At 34.4% G+C, this 20,847-nt stretch overlaps 2 protein-coding genes across 3 annotated transcripts; one reads left to right on the forward strand and one right to left on the reverse strand.

Moving 5' to 3' along the window:
• Positions 1–636: 636 nt before the first annotated feature.
• On the forward strand, positions 637–14,361 carry LOC125877199 (alpha,alpha-trehalose-phosphate synthase [UDP-forming] 1). Of its 2 annotated transcripts, XM_049558534.1 has the most exons (19): positions 637–803; positions 930–1,015; positions 4,552–4,980; positions 5,123–5,220; positions 5,392–5,780; positions 6,618–6,732; positions 6,921–7,022; positions 8,208–8,358; positions 9,399–9,487; positions 9,575–9,623; positions 10,367–10,467; positions 11,073–11,260; positions 11,808–11,925; positions 12,506–12,685; positions 12,765–12,887; positions 12,964–13,051; positions 13,219–13,349; positions 13,425–13,523; positions 13,872–14,361. In XM_049558534.1, the coding sequence occupies exons 3-19, from the start codon at positions 4,602–4,604 to the stop codon at positions 14,250–14,252; spliced, it is 2,781 nt and encodes a 926-aa protein (XP_049414491.1). In that variant the 5' UTR covers positions 637–803; positions 930–1,015; positions 4,552–4,601; the 3' UTR covers positions 14,253–14,361. The 2 variants fall into 2 exon arrangements, with proteins under 2 accessions (XP_049414491.1, XP_049414490.1); XM_049558533.1 differs by lacking the exons at positions 637–803; positions 930–1,015 and adding an exon at positions 3,573–3,859.
• A 520-nt stretch (positions 14,362–14,881) lies between these two features.
• LOC125877201 (trifunctional UDP-glucose 4,6-dehydratase/UDP-4-keto-6-deoxy-D-glucose 3,5-epimerase/UDP-4-keto-L-rhamnose-reductase RHM1) lies at positions 14,882–18,285 on the reverse strand. Its single transcript, XM_049558535.1, has 3 exons — positions 18,087–18,285; positions 15,692–17,315; positions 14,882–15,609 (listed from the first exon to the last, which is right to left on the reverse strand). The coding sequence occupies exons 2-3, from the start codon at positions 17,264–17,266 to the stop codon at positions 15,160–15,162; spliced, it is 2,025 nt and encodes a 674-aa protein (XP_049414492.1). The 5' UTR covers positions 17,267–17,315; positions 18,087–18,285; the 3' UTR covers positions 14,882–15,159.
• Between the last annotated feature and the right edge of the window lie 2,562 nt (positions 18,286–20,847).

Consider the following 20,847-nt stretch of genomic DNA (forward strand, 5'->3'; position numbering starts at 1 on the left):
AAGGTGAAGAAAGCACGGGGTTAAGAAAAAGTGCTATTGTCTTGCATTTATATTGAAAAATTTAAATTAAGTTGAGTCTTGCTGTAATATCATGTAAAAAGGTAGATTATGGATATAATTCAACCAAAAAAAAAAATAGCTCTAGAGATAATTCAAATCATGTCAATGAAAATTTAAATTAGGTTGAGTCTTGTTGTAATATCGTGTAAAAAAAATAAAAATTGGATGTAATTCAACAAAAAAAAAAGCAACTCTAGAGATTGTCCAAATAATATCAAAGAAACTATCCATCTATTAAAGGGCCGACATCAAGGGCGGAGCCAACTTGTTTTTTTTCTTGACGAAAAATCATATTATTTATACATAATTAAAAAAAATTAATTTTATGTATATACATATATATAATAGATGTTAAACTTATTTTGACTAGTTTTATATTTCAAATTTTGAATTCCTTGATAAAAAATTTAATTCCGCCATCTCACCCACCAAAATGCCTTTTGGCGATTCTGAGAATCTTGGTAATAGGGTAGTAGTATAATATACTCCTCTCATATGCGCGCGCACGTACACATTTCACTGAAGCAAAAAAAAAACATATAAAGCTGCCTTTTGCTTTTAGCCTCTTCTTTATTCGCATTAACCCTTCTCTCTTTTTTAGCCTGAAAGCTGCCTTCCTCTTTCTCCCTCTATATAACATCCGCCACTCTATACTCTACAGATAATTATTCATTCTCTCTTTCAATTTTAACCACATTTCAAATTTCAGAATCTAATCATTCATCGCTCCCCTTCAATTTCAGGTATATATACATATATGTGTGTATTCTTCTTCTGAAATCCGTCCGATGTTTGTTGCATTAAATTTTTTCATGATTGAATAATCTGGATTTGAATTTGCGATCGCAAAATCGCTGAGTTGGTTGCAGACTTGCAGAAGCACTTTCTGCGCGGTGTTTGAGAATCTAAACAATCATCGATCTCCCTCCTTGCCATCGCTCTGCTTTAATTTCAGGTACCTTTTTCATATTTTTTTTTTCCGTTCTGGAATCTGTCGATTGTTGATGTTTATCTATATGCATGAAATTTATCACAAAATCGCTGAAATTCTGGTTGGATAAGCACTTTGCTATATATACTCTTTTCTGTTTGCACGATTTTTGGATGAAGTTTGTTTATATATATACTATATATAGATATAGACATCGTTGGACATGAAATAGAAAAGAATTGCTTCGTCAGATCTAGGACTGTTAGATAGATTTTTGAATTTTGAGGAGAGTACAAATGGAAGTGTATCTGCAAAGCTGACGTGAAAAAGGTGCACTGCTAGTCCGCCACTCCATTCTGAATGCGGGAGCTGTACTGTTGTGCTTGCCCACTCAACTTGCCAAATTTCAAAAAACATGAAATTGGTAAACTAAACATTTAATTAAAAAATAAAATAAAAACTAGATATTTTTAGTCTTACTTGCTTAGGTGGATTGTAGAATTTTAAAAAACGTTAAATTCACTCAAGTTCTTTGTTTTTTTTTTTGGGTAACTATTTAAAGTTCTTTAATTAATTTTTTATTATTTATAAAATATATAGAAAAAACTATGGTCAAAGATAATTTGTTTGAGTGTTTGAAATTTGAAAAGTGACACATAAATTCGAACGGAAGGAGGATAAAACTTATAACTTATGAGTGTGTTTAATACAAAGGAAAAATATTTGCCATTGAATATTCTTTTTTGGAAAATAAGTAGTTTTCTTACTTATTTTCTAGTGTTTGAAAAGTAAGTAAAACAATACTTATATCTCAAAAATATTTATATGTAATATAACAATAACAAGGATGGGGTGGTCAAGCAAATAAATAAAAATTTGAAATATTACTTATGGAGCTTGTTTTCCCCTATTTTCATTAACAAGGTCATTTTCTCATTTTTAAGGAACTTAATTTTTTCGGCATACCAACACACCGTATATTAGAGTTTACAATTTTAATTCAAATACAAAGCCTAGTAAAAATTATTGAGTTCATCTAAATCCGTACCTAATATTATAATTTGGGATTTCCCTTATAATTTCATTCTTGGAATTAGTCTGTAAATGTCACATCTCTTTCTCTTGTATTCGTTCAATCCACTATTCCACCCTCCACTTTATTTTCCACTATACTGTTGCAAAAGAGAGAAATCAGAGAAAGTTTGTGGATTTTTTTTTGTTATTGCTCTCATTGTTGTTTTTGTGGAAAAGATTCGGTTAGTTATGAGGATTGATGTGAACGCTAACCTCGTGAATCATAAATATTGAACCCACATTGGTTCTGATGTTATATGTACAGCTCATCATAGACACAAATTTGTTTATTCTATTTTAATTTAATAATATTAAAAAATTAAATCTTATAATCTTAATTTAATGATAAACTCAAATATAATATCATTTCATGCTATGAAGTATTTTAACTTATCATAACATATTATTATTTTTTATGGACTCTTGTCTTTGTGTCATTTAAATTATTTGTTGAAACTTTTACTAACAATTATGATTATGTTGAGAATTTTTAGAAGCCTCATACTTTACTGGACCCACCTTGTATAGGTTGGTGAGACAACGCTACATTAATATGGGTCCCTTAATTAAAACAAAGGGTTATTTTTTAATATATAAACACAAGGCAGTAATCGGAAAGGGCATTGCAAAATTCCACAAATTGTGAAAATAATGAAAAGCTTTTCAATATATAATCATATTTCATAAACAAAATATCAGAATCTCCTAAGACATCATATTGATAAATCACATATCTTTATATTCCTTTTTATAAATAATTTTATAAAAATTCAATAATAGTAATAACTAGTTATTCTTTAAAATAATCATTTCACGCTTAACATGATTTTTTTATTTTTTTTTGCAAAATTTAAAAGTGTAGATCTTTCGTTTTACAACATATAAATTTATGGATCAAGCTTTACATTTTTAAAAGATTGAAATCACGTTCAAACGTAAGCTAAGTTTATTTGTGGATACAAGTCACCAAGAAAACAAAAAAGAAAATACAAGTTCCTGAGATTAAAAAAAATCATTTTACACTATTGATTATCTACTTTGTTTATTAAAGGCTTATCCCAAAATAATAAAATAGCAAATATACCATTAATCAAAATTAAAATTAATACTTAATACTCTCTTTGTCTCTAATTACTTATCCATTTTTTCTTTTATAGTTGTCCCTAGTTATTTGTCCATTTTGACAAATCAAGAAAAGACAATTTTTGTTACCTATTATATCCTCAATTAAATGACTAATTACTTTGAAAAATGCAATTTTTTTTTATTCACTTTATAATTAATAGGAGTAAAATGATAAATTCACTATATCATTAATTGATTTTTTAATAAATGTATCAATTCAAAAGTGGACAAATAATTAGGAAGAGGAAGTAATATAGTACTTTGATAATCATCCTGAATTAAAATTAGAGGTGGGTGAGATATGAGAGTAATTTCGTATTAATTCCAGGAATGTGCAATCGCGCAGCCTTTGAGGCTTTTAAAATAGGAATCTGAAAAATAAAAATCTGGTGTGTCAGCTGCATGGCTGTAAGGCTTTATGCACCTTTTAAAGCTTACACGAGGATTCGTCTGCTCTTCCACTTCCCCTCTTTAGCTATGATAATAATTCCTCTGCCACCCGGAATCATCTCAAAGGTTATCAATTTGCTTTCACAAATTCATCACGAAATGTTACTAATTTTTAATAATTACTCATAATTATTGTTGTGATCAAGCTTTTCCGGATATCGATGTTGAGATCAGATTAGGCCAAAATCCTTCTCCTTGTTTTTCACATCGGTTTTACAGGTAATTTGACCCAGTTTGGAATTTGATTTGCCGTGGTTTCTGAAATGGGTTAATTAGCTATAGATGGTTTAGCTGTCACAAAAATCTCTGTGCCTGTGTCTTTTATAGCTTCTCAATTTTATTGGAATGAATTCGGGTTTTGGTAATTTTCTGCATGCAATGTGTTTGAACCGGTGTCCGCTCTGAATCTGATAGCTGTTCTTTTAATCTGGTGGGTCTTTATATATTCACACTTGCCTTATTGTATTTTGCTTGTTTACTTGAACTGAAACTGGGATACCAAATGAATTTATACAAAATGGTTGATTAAAAATCCTGGACATAAAAAGCCAAGATTCTTGGGGTGGTAGACCCCATTTCCCTAGAGAATTCTGTGGATTCCATTCTCCACACGTTATCTCTTCTTTCTTAGTATAAATCTTGTTTTCTCTAGTACTGATTTTCAATATCTTTGAGTATTGGATTTATATGGGTCTAAATGGAGTGATATGGTTAGTGAAGTGGTGTAATTGTTGTAGTGGTTTATTCAGCTAGGATGCTGATGTCCTATTCATATATGTTAGCCTTGGCTGTGAAATTGCATTTTCACTGTTTGTACTTGAGTCTATTGTGGAATTGTATAAGTTCTTATATAATTCACGCGGGAGTTTCATCTTTTATTACTTCTTATTATGAAAGATGGTTGTTTCCAGGGACACCATAACTCTATTAAATTCATCATAGGAGGTCTTGTTCTAGACAGATGCCTGGGAACAAGTATACCGGCAACCAGGCGGTTGCTAGCACTCGATTGGAGAGGCTATTGAGAGAAAGAGAGCTAAGGAAAAGTAGCAAAGTTTCTCACTTTCCAAATGAATCTACTGATAACAATAGGGGAAACGAGCTCTCTGACAATGATTTTCGCCAAGGAGAAGCTGATAATGGAGGAGTTTCATATGTTGAACAGTACCTGGAAGGAGCTGCACTAGCATATAATGAAGGATGGGAGCGGCCTGATGGAAAGCCCACCAGACAACGACTCTTGGTTGTGGCAAATAGGTTACCTGTCTCTGCAGTAAGGAGAGGCGAGGAATCCTGGTCTCTAGAGATAAGTGGTGGAGGTCTCGTTAGTGCTCTTCTTGGTAAGCTAGCGTCTTTTCAGTCATTTCTATTTTTACATTTTGACTCTTATTGTTTACCTGAACACTAATTATCTATTTTGCGAGTTTCATATTCATATTGTTGAAAAGAGGGTCTAATAGTTATGTTAATAATTTATTGAAGGTGTGAAGGAGTTTGAGGCTAGATGGATTGGTTGGGCAGGTGTGAATGTGCCAGATGAGGCTGGGCAGAGGGCACTTACTAAGGCACTGGCAGAAAAGGTCTAATACATCACCTCTTCATGTTTTTGCCACCATGTTGCAGTTTACCACACTTCTCTTGCTTTTTTTGAATTTAGCAATTTGGAGATTGCTTTACATTCTTTTCCCTCCAAGAAGATTGCTTTACCTATATTTTGCACTTGTTTACCCTTTTGATACTGTTCTTTGTAGAGGTGTATCCCTGTATTCCTGGATGAAGAAATTGTTCATCAGTATTACAACGGTTACTGCAACAACATATTGTGGCCTCTTTTCCATTATCTTGGACTTCCGCAAGAAGACCGCCTTGCGACTACCAGAAGTTTCCAGTCTCAGTTTGCTGCTTATAAGAAAGCAAATCAAATGTTTGCTGATGTTGTGAATGAACATTATGAAGAAGGTGATGTGGTATGGTGTCATGACTACCATCTCATGTTCCTGCCAAAATGTCTCAAGGATTACAACAGCCAAATGAAAGTCGGTTGGTTTCTACACACACCCTTTCCATCCTCGGAAATACACAGGACATTGCCTTCTAGATCAGAGCTGCTCCGAGCAGTTCTTGCTGCTGACTTGGTTGGGTAAACCCCTCTGAACAACTTATTCTCCTGCATAGCATCTAAGAGCAAACTTTTCATTTTAGTTTAACCTTCATAATTTTGGCGCTACTGCCTGGAAATAGTTGGTGGGACCTAGACTATGAGATCCCTGACTGTCTGTGCTGAGAGTGAAAGTTGAAGTAATGAAATGCAAGCATCTTGAATTCTAAATTTGTGGATTCTAATTGCGGGCTTTCATTACTAGAAATAACACACTAGTGGCACCATTATAAAAAGAAATACTTAACATATTACTGGTTAGATCTCCGCCTCTCATTAACGTTACCTAATGAGGCATGTCTTGAAAGATACGATTTGGCAACCCCTAGTGTGATTGTGCAACACACTCAATCAATAAAGTATAACTTAAAAAGCTGCATGTAAAAGATATATATTTGGCCTAGTTGACTTGTAAAAGAAAAGTGCTGGCTAAGTTGACTAACAAATTGTAGCATAAAAGGGGATGTGCTGGTTTCACTGGTAACTTTGTAACTGTCTGTTTATTGACTATCCAATGATTATAGTCTATTCTCATCTGTGGATTTCCATGTTACCGTGTTTCGGGTTGTATCTTGCAGAATGTCCACTTCATGGTATATCTTCAACATCTTGGTTTGTTAAGGAAGTGTTGTCCACCTTCCTGTGTGATTTTTTGTCTCTTTACCTGTATGTAATGAAAGTCCTTTGGTCTTTGACCTATATTTGCATAGTTTGATGATTTAATATCATTTTTTGTTACTCAAGCTAGGAAAGCTAATTATTTTTTATGGTTTTTTATTTGATCTTCTAATGGACCTATATGCTAAATTTAATTTGCAGTTTTCATACCTATGACTATGCAAGGCATTTTGTTAGTGCATGTACTCGTATCCTGGGACTTGAAGGAACTCCTGAAGGAGTAGAAGATCAAGGTAGACTGACCCGCGTTGCTGCGGTATGTTAAAGTTAAACTTTCTACACTTTCACCCTGCAGTTCTTCTTTAAGAACTTCCGTAATCCTCATCTAGACGATTTCATGTACTTGGCCTTGTGAAATATCTACTTGATTTCTTTCCGAGTCATTTTAGAAATGTCTACTTTGATTTCTTTCTGAGCCATTTTAAATTGTTCCTGTTCGTACAGTTTCCCATTGGTATAGATTCAGAACGATTTATTCGAGCACTTGAAGTTGCTCAAGTTCAGGAACACATAAAAGAACTAAAAGAGAGATTTGCTGGGAGAAAGGTATGTCTCTCCCGACTCTGGATCCTCTCTCCATCTGACCAAGTTTTTCTTTTTTGGCATGATATCATTTTCATGAAGTAAGAAATATTTTGTTGTTTTGTCTAATTGTAAATGTTCATTTTTACATGCTGCGCATCACATTGGGGGGAACTTGCTTTTTGAGACTTTCTTCACCAATTTCATTGCCTACTTTTAATTGTGAAATCTTGGCCTTGAATTCGGTCGATGTTGTATTTTTTTCTACCTATAGTTCCTTAGGCCAGATTTGGTCAAGACCTGGATCCATCTTGGCCAATTTTACCATCATCTTCTGAAAATTATACCTTATGTCGTTCAACCAAAGATTGATAAAACTAATGACTCCCTTTCCTAACAGCTAGTTTTGATAAAATGGGTGATACATATATAATAGTATGATATTTTCAAATCCTACGGTGACCTGTCATCACTACATTTTCATGTGCTTTAATCAAACAAAATTCTTCCAGTTCACTACACACTAGAAAGGGTATCTTAAAGGCGTAATGTTACACACTAGAAAGGGTATCTTAAAGGCGTAATGTTAAATACATGTTTGTGTTATTTTAGTTGGTATAGTTACCATTTAGAGAGTCAGATGTTTCTTACTAAAACTTCTTCTATTATCCAACAGTAGATATCTAAGTGTTGAAATTGGACATAAACAAAAGAGAGAGAGAGAAAAGGAAAAAGGAAGAAAGAGATATTTGTTTGCATTTGCCAGGAGTAATTGTGTTCCGTTGTTTTGGTCTCTTCAAACAGATGTGGCTTCTTGGAATTTCCATGTGGCTTTACTAGGGTTAGATGTATTTCCCCACTTTTCTGTTTATACAAAGTCCAACCCCTTCTCTCATTCGAAGGTGAAAGTTTATTTGCTTCTAATTCATGAACATTTCAACTTTTTTGAAGGCTAACTGGAATTTCCTCACCTTTAGTTGCAAAATTGTCAGTCTAGTGTTCTTGCTAACCATTTCTTATGGTGTTATTTCACTTTTATGTATATCAAACTCATATCACTTTCTTCTGTTTTGCCTGTAGTAAGAAAAGAGGATGACACTTATAGCTACTGCACAATTTTATGCATTGGCCATGCATTAGAAATATTTAATTGCATGTCCTAGAAACTTTTATACTTGCTTAGTTTTTGCTAAAGAAATTTAATCACAGGTTATGCTAGGAGTTGATCGCCTTGATATGATTAAAGGAATTCCCCAGAAGATCCTGGCATTTGAGAAGTTCCTTGAAGAAAATCCGTACTGGCGTGATAAAGTGGTTTTGCTTCAAATTGCTGTGCCAACAAGAACAGATGTTCCTGAATGTATTATCTCGAGCAGATCCACTCTGAGTTCTTCTTTATGCCTTTAAGTTAATTTATTTTTTCCGTTTCTCCTATTATCATTACTGCCTTTAGGGAAAGTTTGTTTTCCACTATTCTGGTTCAGTACGGTCATCAGATATTTTGATGGCTGAATGGAGGTTTTTGATTCATAAGTCTATTGGTCGAAGCCTAAAAAAAATTTCTAGGGGAGCATCATATATTCCTTACCAAACTGAAAATTTGAAAATCCTGTTTAATGATCCGGACTTGAGGGCCCAGAAAAAGGCATATACCACCAGCAATCCATCATGAATCTATTTAGTGCAGAATATAATGCCCTCTTATTGTTGGATATCTATGCTTAGGAACCATGTGATCGTCTTGATTACTCCTAACTTGTTACCAAAGACGCAGATAGATGCACAGTAGATATAACCGACCAAATTAGATAAATCTCTCTCCTTCTACTATTTCTTCTCCACTTTCCATCTCTCTGTCTTAAACCTAATGTATTCTTGCCATATTGGTTAAGATATTTGAAGGCATTCATTGATGTTAAACTGTATGTTAAGAGAATCCTGCCTTATTTTACCATCCACGCTATAGCCTTTATGAAGTTTGTGCTGCAACAGAAACATCAAATACAAAATATCAATGGATCCTTTATCAGTCATTCATTGAATAATAAATAACGGAAAATACAATTAGAAAATTGTATTAACTTATTGTTTGTTCCTCACTTGTGGGATTACACTGGGTTGTTGTCGCTGTATACAACGTTATGCTTGGCACTCAATGATGATCTGTAGTCTATAGAACTTGTTGAGAAAACTAGTTGAGTTGGTTATCTGCTTTTTCCTTTGGTTCACTTTATAATAAAATTGAAGTGTGTAATGCTAATACATTGACAAAAACCATGTTGGACCTTAAAACTGTCGAGTTTCAATGAGATTTACTTGGTCATAAATGCAGATGCTTGTCATAATATATGTTTGCTTAAGTATGATATTTTACTTGCTTTCACCTTAATATTTTTGCAGACCAAAAACTTACCAGTCAAGTTCATGAGATTGTTGGACGCATCAATGGTCGGTTTGGAACTTTGACTGCAGTGCCTATTCATCATCTGGTTAGTTTTTTTTGTCATATTCATTGTGCCTGAATGCAGGACCATTCTCTTGACTGAAATATGGATAATATGCGTTTCTGAATGCAGGACCGTTCTCTTGACTTTCATGCATTATGTGCACTGTATGCTGTAACTGGTAATTCCTTTCATCTTGCACTTAGTTCTGCAATTCTTGTATAGTTCTATTAGAAGCTTCCACACACCATTCCCCCCCTCAGTTGTTTCTGCACACTAGGTAATCTCACCTGGTATGAGTCCTATTGGAATTGACATAAACTATGAGAAGAGGTTAGCAATGTATGTCTATAAATGGATGTCCTCCTAATTATCATAGTTCTCTGTTAGTACATCTTAAAGAAAGGGTATATCTCTGCATAGTTTTTTCTTAAGGTTGTTTCCCCTTCAGGTTTGCTAATTACTCTCACAAGCTTAAGATTCTTGTAGTTTCACTACTCTTCTGGACATAACAAATTAGTTTGGCAATGGAATAGATAGATTGTAAATCTGGAATTGGTTCATAACTTTATTCGCTAGAGAATGCATAAGTTGTGCTCCAGGTTCTGAATGAGGGATAATTGGATAAGTATGTTTTTGACACATTCTGAAAGCATATACATGCCAAAGTCCATATTTTCCTTATTGCGATCCTGAAGAAAACGGAAGGTTTTACTAATGCTACTTGTTCTATCATATTTGTTATATTCCTATTTGTTCAAGATTATAGAATGGTGAGATAATAATATTGACATGATGATAATTTAAAATATATATATATATTAATCATTAATTCAGTTGTTTTTCCTCATTAGCTAAATTCTTTTGGTAGTTGCATGTTAGTTCCTATTGTATTTGATAAGTTGGCAATGTCTTGTTCATCAGATGTAGCGTTGGTTACCTCTTTAAGAGATGGCATGAACCTCGTCAGCTATGAATTTGTAGCCTGCCAAGAGTTGAAAAAAGGGGTCCTTATTCTCAGCGAAGTAATAATCATATATCTCATTGCAATTCTATTTCCTCTCATGTCATAATTACTATTGTTTTTAAAAAAAAAAATATTTTATGTTTTTCTCTATTGTGAAGAGATAAAATGAAAACTAAAATTAGACATAACCTTACGGATATTTTCGTGTTTAGTTGCTAATTGATTTTGACAAAGCTAACTGTTTATAGAAAACAAAAACGAGATTATAGTTATCCTAACTTTCTCTTGAAATTTGGCTTTCTTTTTTTCCTATAAAAATATTTGACACAATCCTTTTTCCAAATGAAAAGAAAAGTATTTTCCAATAAAAAGATTTTGACAAAGCTAACCGTACCTTCATTCTTCTTCTTCTTTTTTTCCCCTCTGTTTATGACAATTTTATATACCATTTTAAACTTAATTTTTTTACAACAATTGTTTTTATTTGTCCATGAAAATAAATAGTGAATGAATTAATTCTTAAAATGATAACTTTATAGCTTTGCATTTAAAAAAACAAATTTCGAAAAAATGATGCATGAATTTTGTTACTAAAAATATTATGATATTTTATTAAGTTTTTGTTTTAGGTCACTGATTGTATTGTGCCTCCTCTGTTTGTAGTTTGCAGGTGCTGCACAATCATTAGGTGCTGGAGCAATTCTGGTGAATCCATGGAATATAACAGAGGTTGCTGCGTCGATTGGGCAAGCTTTAAATATGTCAGCTGAAGAAAGAGAAAAACGCCACAGGCATAACTTTCTCCATGTGACTACCCATACTGCTCAAGAATGGGCTGAGACTTTTGTGAGGTAAGAAGACATTAAGAGCGTAAAGCTAACACAGAAATTCACCTAATCACTGCCACTTATGAGAGAACCTCTTGAATTATTCTTCAGACTAAACACTGTGTGATGGCGAAAGAGTAATAATAGTATAAAGCCATGCAATGTGACCCCAGCTGTTTTACTTTGGCCCCAGCTTATTCCTCAGGATTTATATAATTGTATTCTTGGAGTCATTAAAATTTATCTACAGCCAGCCTGTTTATAGCTAGGGATCTTATGTCAGAATGTGCAAACTCTCGTTGAGGGTATGCCTACCTTGAGAATGATTAGATGCATCATCTTATATAGTTTGCATATCTACCTTGGTCATTTCTGTGTTTAGTCATATTGTTCTCTTGATATTAAACAACACTCTTTTTATCAACTGTGTTAATCACTCATCAGCACGGATACTATAGGCATAATTTAACAATTGTCATGTTAACTGAGATTATCTTGAAGCTTTTAATGGGGCTTCATATTGATAAACTTTGTTTGTATCTTAGTTAGTCACTATTCCTCTTCTTTGCAGTGAACTAAATGATACTGTTATTGAAGCTCAACAGAGGATAAGAAAAGTTCCGCCCCGGCTTAACATCAGTGATGCAATTGAGCGCTATTCCTTTTCCAATAATCGTCTACTAATATTGGTATCACTCGCTCCTTTTTCAAAAGAAATTTGCCTGAAACTTTTACTTATACAGAAGCTTACAGTTGACTTCTGTACTGTACTTAATGACTCTGACATTGATGATAATTTTTTGTGCATTGAAGAGTTCATATGTTGCAGAAAGTCTGTCTATATGGCTTTAGATGATGAATCACGTTAGTGGAAAAATCCTATGCAAATTTGAATATCACTCCAACTGTGTGTTTGAATTTGACATGTGCACTTGAGTCCAAGTTGGTGCTGCTTTTGTTTGCATATTTGAGTGAATGGATCTAGGACGCTACCATGATTAGGGGCCTTGATGATCTGGGGAAGGTGTTTTGGAGGAAAATCTCCAGTTAGTGGTAGGCATTTGTGTTAAGGGGTTATACGTATGGTGAAGAGTGGATGCAGCCTCCCCTTTCCCATTGCCTTTCTACGGGAACTTAAGCTCTAAGCCTAAATTTGTGCGATATTATATTTTTTTTCGAATGCAATTTCTTTTCTTTGATCAGTATATGCAGCAACTAGCTAAGTTAATGACAATTTCTTGATTTCATTATGGTGGTCCTCAAAAACAGGGTTTCAATTCTACACTGACAGAATCGGTGGATACCCCTGGAAGAAGAGGTGGAGATCAAATCAAAGAAATGGAACTGAAATTGCATCCTGAGTTGAAAGAATCATTGCTCGCGATTTGTAACGACCCAAAGACAACAGTCGTTGTCCTCAGTGGAAGTGATAGAAACGTCTTAGATGATGTATTGCCTTACAACTAGCAATATTTCAATTCCCTCAACTGTAGCGACGTTTCCCCATGTGAAATTTGTACTTTTGCAGAACTTCAGCGAGTACAACATGTGGTTAGCAGCAGAAAATGGAATGTTTTTGCGATCTACAAACGGTGTATGGATGACAACCATGCCAGAACACCTAAACATGGACTGGGTTGATAGTGTAAAGGTATGAGCATGTGTAGCTAGGTTCTGTTAGTGCATCTTTCAGCTCTAACTTCTCTGATTCTCTTGACAATATTCAGCACGTCTTCGAGTACTTCACTGAAAGGACACCGAGATCTCACTTTGAACAACGTGAAACTTCACTTGTTTGGAATTACAAGTATGCAGGTGATCTTACTTTCATCATCCATTTTCAAGATATTTCAGTCATGCATTTCTTGTTTGTAGCTATTCAAAGTTTAGTCTTGCCTTGGTGTGTCAATTCTCTTTCTCCTTTTTTCCTTTTTCTTTATACATTTCTTCTTTTTGGTGGGGGTTCTTCCATGTCCTTTTAGATGTTGAATTTGGAAGATTGCAAGCTAGAGACATGCTTCAGCATCTCTGGACAGGTCCAATATCAAATGCATCTGTTGATGTTGTACAAGGACTCCGCTCCGTTGAGGTCCGAGCAGTTGGTGTTACAAAGGTGACAACATTGTTTCTTATGTAACAATTCTTTTTCCCTATCCTCGTACACTCATGTATATACACACACATGCAGGGAGCAGCAATAGATCGTATACTGGGGGAGATCGTACACAGTAAAGCCATTGCAACACCAATTGATTACGTTTTATGCATAGGGCATTTTCTGGGGAAGGTAAATTCTTTGAAGCCTTCAAAATGTCCTCACTTCAAGTTAGTATTGCCATTGCTGTGAGCTTTGAACTTTATAATTCAGAGTAACCCCCTGTCTGTTTAACTAGTTCCAGATTTTGATAAAGTAATCCGACTTATCTTTCAATTTATTTATTCTAGTTCCAGATTTTGATAAAGTAATCCGACTTATCTTTCAATTTATTTATTTTTTTGAAAGAATCAAAGTAGGGATAGGTTGATCATTTGCATCTGTATTCTTGTTTTTATGTGTACATCTTGAATTTTGATGCTGTTGTAAGCACTGTCCATTATATTGCTACACTTATGTCTGTTGCCTTTGTAAATATAGGATGAGGATGTATATACATTTTTTGAGCCAGAGCTTCCTTCTGACTGCATTGGTATGCCAAGAAGTAAGGTCAGTGATGCACCAAAGGTGCCCGGGGAAAGGCGATCAGTTCCAAAACTCCCTTCTAGTCGAACTAGCTCAAAGTCATCTCAGAATAGGAACAGGCCAGTTTCAAACTCGGATAAGAAAACTTCCAATGGACGACGGCCCTCACCTGAAAATGTGTCATGGAATGTGCTGGATCTGAAGAAGGAGAATTACTTCTCTTGTGCAGTTGGCAGGACTCGTACAAATGCTCGGTATCTGCTCAATACGCCTGACGATGTTGTTGCTTTTCTAAGGGAACTAGCTGAAGCACCTATTTCAAATGGGACATCATGAAAAAGAAGGATAGATGATGCTGGTTGCATCAAGTGATGAATGATCGGTACCAAGTTCTTGATTGAGGGAGATTTGTATGGGATGATATTGAATAAACGTTTTATACCTTCTTTCCTTTGGATATAGATGTTTGCATTCAATAGTCTACAAAGTAAAGAAAATAACCTTCATGCTAGCACATACTCCATCCGTGTCAATTATTCTGTCTAATCTTTGACTGGGCACGAAGTTTACAAAATTATAAGCGTGTCGGATGAAAATTTAGAATTAAAGAGTTGTTAAAGAAGGAAAGAGAAAGTGAGACGACCAAATTGAAGTGGACAGAACCAAGCAACTCAAATCACAAGCCCTTGTTGGAGTCGCTTAATAAAATGAACTTCAAAAGTCTAAGTGTCTTTTTGTGGACTATTTTATTAGATATCCCAGAAGGCTGAATTCCAAACTTTAGGGATTACACTGAGTATGTTGTATTGTGCGTTTACAAAACTAAATAAAAACAATCCAAACTAAGCATGCCCTTGCATTGTTTACTGCTGGAGCACAACAGAAATGGTTCTATACATTTCATACTGGCAAAACACAAAGCTACTACTTCCCAATCAATATAAAGAAAACCAACACAACACAAATGGAGCAAGAAACAATTCATAATTCCATATATATTAAGATCCAACAAATCGACCCGAGCTGACCAAAGATGCATGGGGAACTCCCACAAAAACCACCTCATAGCACATTAAACTCATTGATAAATTGACAACATAGACTAGGAATTCTAGACACCAGTAAGAACCTGAATATTTTAAAATGTTGGCTACTAATGATGAATAATCACTAAACTAGAGTACAAAGTCAAGTAGCATATTGATCCAAACCAGAAGTCTGCTCTCCACATCCTGAGGGCTTCTTATGCAGAAGTTTTTCTATTTGGTTCAAACACATTTTTGATCAATGATTCTTTAATAGACAGCAACTCAGGGAACTCCTTTTTCAACTTGGACGCGTCCATTTCATTGTTACTGCGAGGTGCAACAATTACCTTAGCCTGCTCTTCCAGTGTGAAGTTGGACCATTTAAATTCTGGGTTTATGTATTTCTTGTACATCTCCAAGATCTCGTTATGGCTCACAACACCAGGGTTTGTGAAATTCCATATGCCTGTGAGATTACGCTTGGCCATCTCGATTGAAATTGGAAGAAGCTCATCCAAAATTGTCATGCTGTTGGGAATGTTGACCACTTTATTGTAGCGGCTAATCTTGGTGATGAAGTTACGGGGGTTGTTGAGGTCTGAAGAAATTGGCATCCTGACTCTGAGGGTGCAAACATTGGGGTACTCTTTCAACAACTCTTCAACCTGGTGGAAGAAACAAACAAATTATATTAATATTTGTAAAAGATTTGGTCACATGCAACAGAGAATCTTAACGAGTACCTACCATGGCCTTGGTCTTTGAATAGAAAGAACCGGTGAAATTGGGTGTGTCTTCCTCTTTGAATCCAATGCCAGAACCTTCTGGGTGTGCAGCATTGTATTCGAATATGCAACCGGTTGCAAAATTCATCATTAGTAAACCATTCTCCTTACAAACATCTGCCAAGTTTAGAGTTCCAGCAACATTCGTACGGATTGTTTCAGTCTTATGACTCTCACACCAATCAACATTGGGCCTACCAGTGACACCAGCAGCGTTGAATACATGTGTGGGCTTCACAGCATGAATGTCTGACAAAAGTTGTGAGCGATCCTCCAGACGTCCCTTTCCATACTCATAAGGAATTCCCTGTTTCTCACACAGTTTGCTTAGGAGACCACCAATCCACCCAGTCCTACCATAAATCAAAAACTTATAAGGTGATTTACTAGGGGAGTTGCTGGTCTTGGAAGCTGGAACTACCATTCCGGTATGGTTGGCGTTTCCTGAGATCTCAGATGATCCAGAATCATCTTTTTCAGCTCCATCCAAATTTCTCTCTACCCCACCAGGCATCATCAGCATTCTAGGATGGGGAAGCAATGCCCCAGAGACATCTCCCCACCAATCAGGATTATTGACATACCAATCCATCGTTTTTTTCAGACCCTCTTCCCAGGTGGTCTTCTCGGACCAACCCAGGTTCTTCAACTTCTGATCATCTAGGAAATACCTCTGGTCATTGAAGGGCCTGTTCTCCACAAACTGAATGCTTGCGTCTGGATCCTTGTTAAAAAGATTGGATATATCTTTGGCAACATCAATCACTCGCCTCTCTTTCTTAGTCCCGATGTTATAAACATGACCAACATCACCTCGGTGAAGAACAACTTCGAAAGCCTCAGCAACATCCTCACAATAGAGATAACTTCTAACATTTGAACCATCTCCGTGAATAGGAAGAGGCTTCCCATTCAAAGCTAAAAGTATGAACTTTGGGATTAGCTTCTCAGGAAATTGATTGGGACCATACACATTGTTCCCTCTAGTGGTGATAACAGGCAATCCATATGATCTTCCATATGCCATAACAAGCATTTCAGCCCCAGCTTTTGTGGCTGAATATGGGTTTGTGGGAAGAAGTTGCGAGGCTTCATGGTTTCCTACAACAGCATCTTCATCAGTTTCTCCGTAAACCTCATCAGTGCTAACATGTATAAACCTTCTGATCTGACCAGTAACTTTGCATGCCTCTAATAGCACGTGTGTGCCATAAATGTTGTTCTTGGTGAACTCAAAGCTATTACCAAAGGAGTTGTCGACATGGGTCTGAGCAGCAAAGTGCATTATAGTGTCAATGTTCTCGGTGATGAGAAGGTAGTTAACAAGATCAGCACTGCCAATGTCTCCCTTAACAAACTTGAAATTAGGGGAAGACCGAGATGGGGAAAGATTTTTCAGATTTGAGCAATAATCAAGCTTGTCAAGGACCACAATATTGTACTCAGGGTAACTCCGAACAAGGCGGTTTGCAACATGAGATGCAATAAACCCTGCGGCCCCAGTAATGAGTATATTCTTTGGGGTATAGTTAGACATTTTGATGTCGAATTTCAAATATATTCAGAGCTTAACAGCAACTCAAACCCTGAAATAAAAAAGAATTAACTTCATCTAATCAACAACTGTCAAAAAAGCTTAAGAAAAGCACAAAGGCAAAAAAAAAACCTAAATTGCTCGGACTCTTAAAAAATGTTAAGTGAGTGTAGGATTTTCCAAAAGTAGTGTATTATTGGAGAATCCGACACAGATGCAGCCACATTTTTGGAGAGTACGAGCAACATACATAAAAATGAGTTCTTTATTTAGATTAATAACCAGGTAACAACATCTGAGAACTAAAAATCAACTAAACCACATCATGAATGTTGAATAAAGCAAACATACACCAACAAAAACAAACTCCATGCACATCAAAGAATTGACAACCCTAATGGTAGTGATTATGCATGAACAAATACATAATTTCCCCAGATCAGGGATGAAATGAACTATAGAAATATCACACAAACCAGAAAAAAATATCAAACAAACCAATTATGCAACAAATAACAAACTAATCAAGTAGACAATATGATCTCATTATTCCAAAAAAAAAAACACAAAAAATTCAAAGCACAGAAATCATCAGATCCAACATGATTCTCTGAAAAAACCCAACATTATCATTATCAATTATAGATCTGGATTACAAGCTACAATGTCAATACAATAAATCAATACATATGAGCATTTCAAACCCAGATCTAGCTAAAATCATGAACTTTTTTAAAAAAATAAAAAAATACCCATATCATGAATCGTAAACAAGAACTAATATAATATAAACAAAATAAAATTAACATAAAGATTCGCTTACCGTTTTTTTTTTTTTGTTTCAGAACCCAATAAGTAAAAATATGGAGACGATTTTTGAGTTTCTCAAAGAGTGAGAAACATAAAAGATTTTTAGAGAGAGAAAGCGTGTATTGATGAGAGACAAGTATCTTCCTGTCTGTGTATTTATACACGCAACTACCCTCTCTCATGCAAAAATCAAATCATCTTCTCCATATTTTTTACCAGAAAATAATAAAATGGAAACAGAGTGATTTAAGAGTTGTATAGCGGAGACGGTAATAGGGGAGGATGGAAAGTACTATATTGCCCTTGGAGCGGGGGGGCTGAATTACACCACGCGGATTTTGTGGACATTTATTTGTGCGTCTCATAAGTTGTGGGAACGGTGGTTGGTAAAACCGTTAACTTATTTTTGTTTAATTAAGGTAATTGCACTTTTAATCCCTTAATTATTGGAGTGTTTTAGTTTTGACCTTTTTATATTCGATTGAGATAAGTGTTGAAAACACCTTTAAATTTGATGCAAATTATTAATTTCATCTCCAAACTATTGACAACTTTAAAAACACACATTTACTTTATTAACTAAACTTAGATATACATCTCGATTTGCCACAAGACATAACAAGTGGTTTCAACCTCTTGTGTGGGTAACTTAATAAAAAATCGAAAGAAGTGTTGAAAACACTTCTCAATTTGGCGAGAATTTAGGGGTGTATTTCACTCATGTTGTAAGATCGAGGTTATTATAAGTTCAGTTAGTCAAGTAGATGATACTTTTAAAGTTATCAATAGTTTATGGATGAAACTAATAATTCACACCTAATTTAGGTGTATTTTCAATACTTCTCTCTATTTGATTTAAGTATATTTATCTCGTTTATCGCCAATGGATGCCTAAGCGATGTGATTATGAATTAGTCGCGCTTTAATACGATATCGGACATTGGATGAAAAAAAAAATCATGTTTGACCGTAGATTTTCAAGTTGAAATTTGATCAATTGAGTTTTTGTGAGTTTGATTTTTTGAATTTAAACTTTTCGAGTGAAAGTGGAATTTCTTACAAAAACTGATCAACTTGAACTTGGAAATTTTTTGAAGACGTATTTTTAAAATATATGGTCAAACATTGTTTTGAATTTTAATTTATTTATTTATACATTTTGATAGTATTAGATAGAAATAACGAGATTTTTATGTTATACACAAAAATAAAGTAAACACACAAATTAAGGTACTCTATTGCTTTAATTTATGTGAAGATGTTTAACTCTAGACAAGAAATTTAAGAGAGAGAATTTTTTTTTTGAATATGTGAAGATATTTAGCTAGACAATAAATTTAATAGAGAGAAAAGACTTTCGAAACTAAAAAAAGAAGAAGTTAAGATTAAGTTATGTATTCAATGTAAATTGAAAAGAAAAAAGAATAGCAGGTAAATTTAGATAGAAGAGTAATTTTTATATTAATAATTGAAAGATTTACCCTTAAATAGTTTATCAAACTTGTACGATTTGCAACTAGAAAGATCAAAATTGCATATACCAATTAATTAAAAAAATATATACGTATTTAGCTATTTAAAAAAAAAAAAGGAAATATTACGCGTCAAACATATACTAGTTAACATAGTTATAGTTTGCCTTAATTACAATTCGCAACCTATTTTTAGCTATAATTGCGCGGCTCAACTTCTTAGTTTTGTATAATTCACACGTTTGTATAATTCGGAATTTTGTATAATATAATTTGTATAACTTTTGTATAATTCAAAATTTGTATAACTGTTTACACTTTTGATGTTTGTAATTGTTTAAATTCATTATTTCGAGTTTATATAAAATAACTGAATTATACAAATGTACTAGCGAATTATACAAATCCACAAATTATACAAACAAGGCAGCTTAAATTATAGCTACAATACATAAATATGTAAACTATAACTATCAAGCATAATTAAATTTAGTGGCTATTCATGAAAGTTCCAAAACAAAAACACAAAGATCAAAGTTAAGTTTTATTAATATTTAATAAGACCAAAAGTGCAAATTTCTCAATATAAAATAATAGTGAGAGTAAAATTAATTAATGGGATTTAGGAGACAATGGAACGTGAGTAAGGAAGATTACAGGTGATTGCATGAATATCTAGTTAATTGTGGCATTTTTTGATTGGTTTATACCTTATGGGTGCGTTTGGTATAAAGCAAAACATTTTTCGGAAAATGTTTTTCAATTTTTTCATGTTTGATTGGGTTAAATGTTTTGGAAAATGCTTTCCAAATCAACTCATTCTCCTCAAATTTAAGGAAAATGACTTCCCTTCAAAACGTAAGGAAAACATTTTCCAAAACACTCTTTCAACTTCAAATTACAATTACTTTTTTGTTGAAAAAATCAATTTATTTTGTCCCTACCCTCAAACCACCCCCTTCCCAAAAGAAAAAAAAAATTAAAGCTTGATTTTAAATTCAATTTTTTTACCCTACCCCTAGCCCCACCCCCTCCCAAAAAAAATATTAAAAATTACTTTTAAAAGATATTTCTAATTTCAATTTTTTATTATTTTACCCTTGCCCCCTCCCCCATCAACCCCCTATCAACCCCGCAACCCCCCTTCAAAAAGAAGAAAAAATTAAGTTTGTTTTTAATAAATATTTTCAACTTCAAAATTTCATTTTTTCACCCTACCCTTGACCCCCCACCCACCTACTACACACCCCAACCACCCGCCCCTACGAGCCCCCACCCCCAAAAAATTTTAAGTTTGTTTTT

Source organism: Solanum stenotomum, chromosome 9, assembly GCF_019186545.1.
Source record: "Solanum stenotomum isolate F172 chromosome 9, ASM1918654v1, whole genome shotgun sequence".
Classification (NCBI taxonomy): domain Eukaryota; kingdom Viridiplantae; phylum Streptophyta; class Magnoliopsida; order Solanales; family Solanaceae; genus Solanum; species Solanum stenotomum.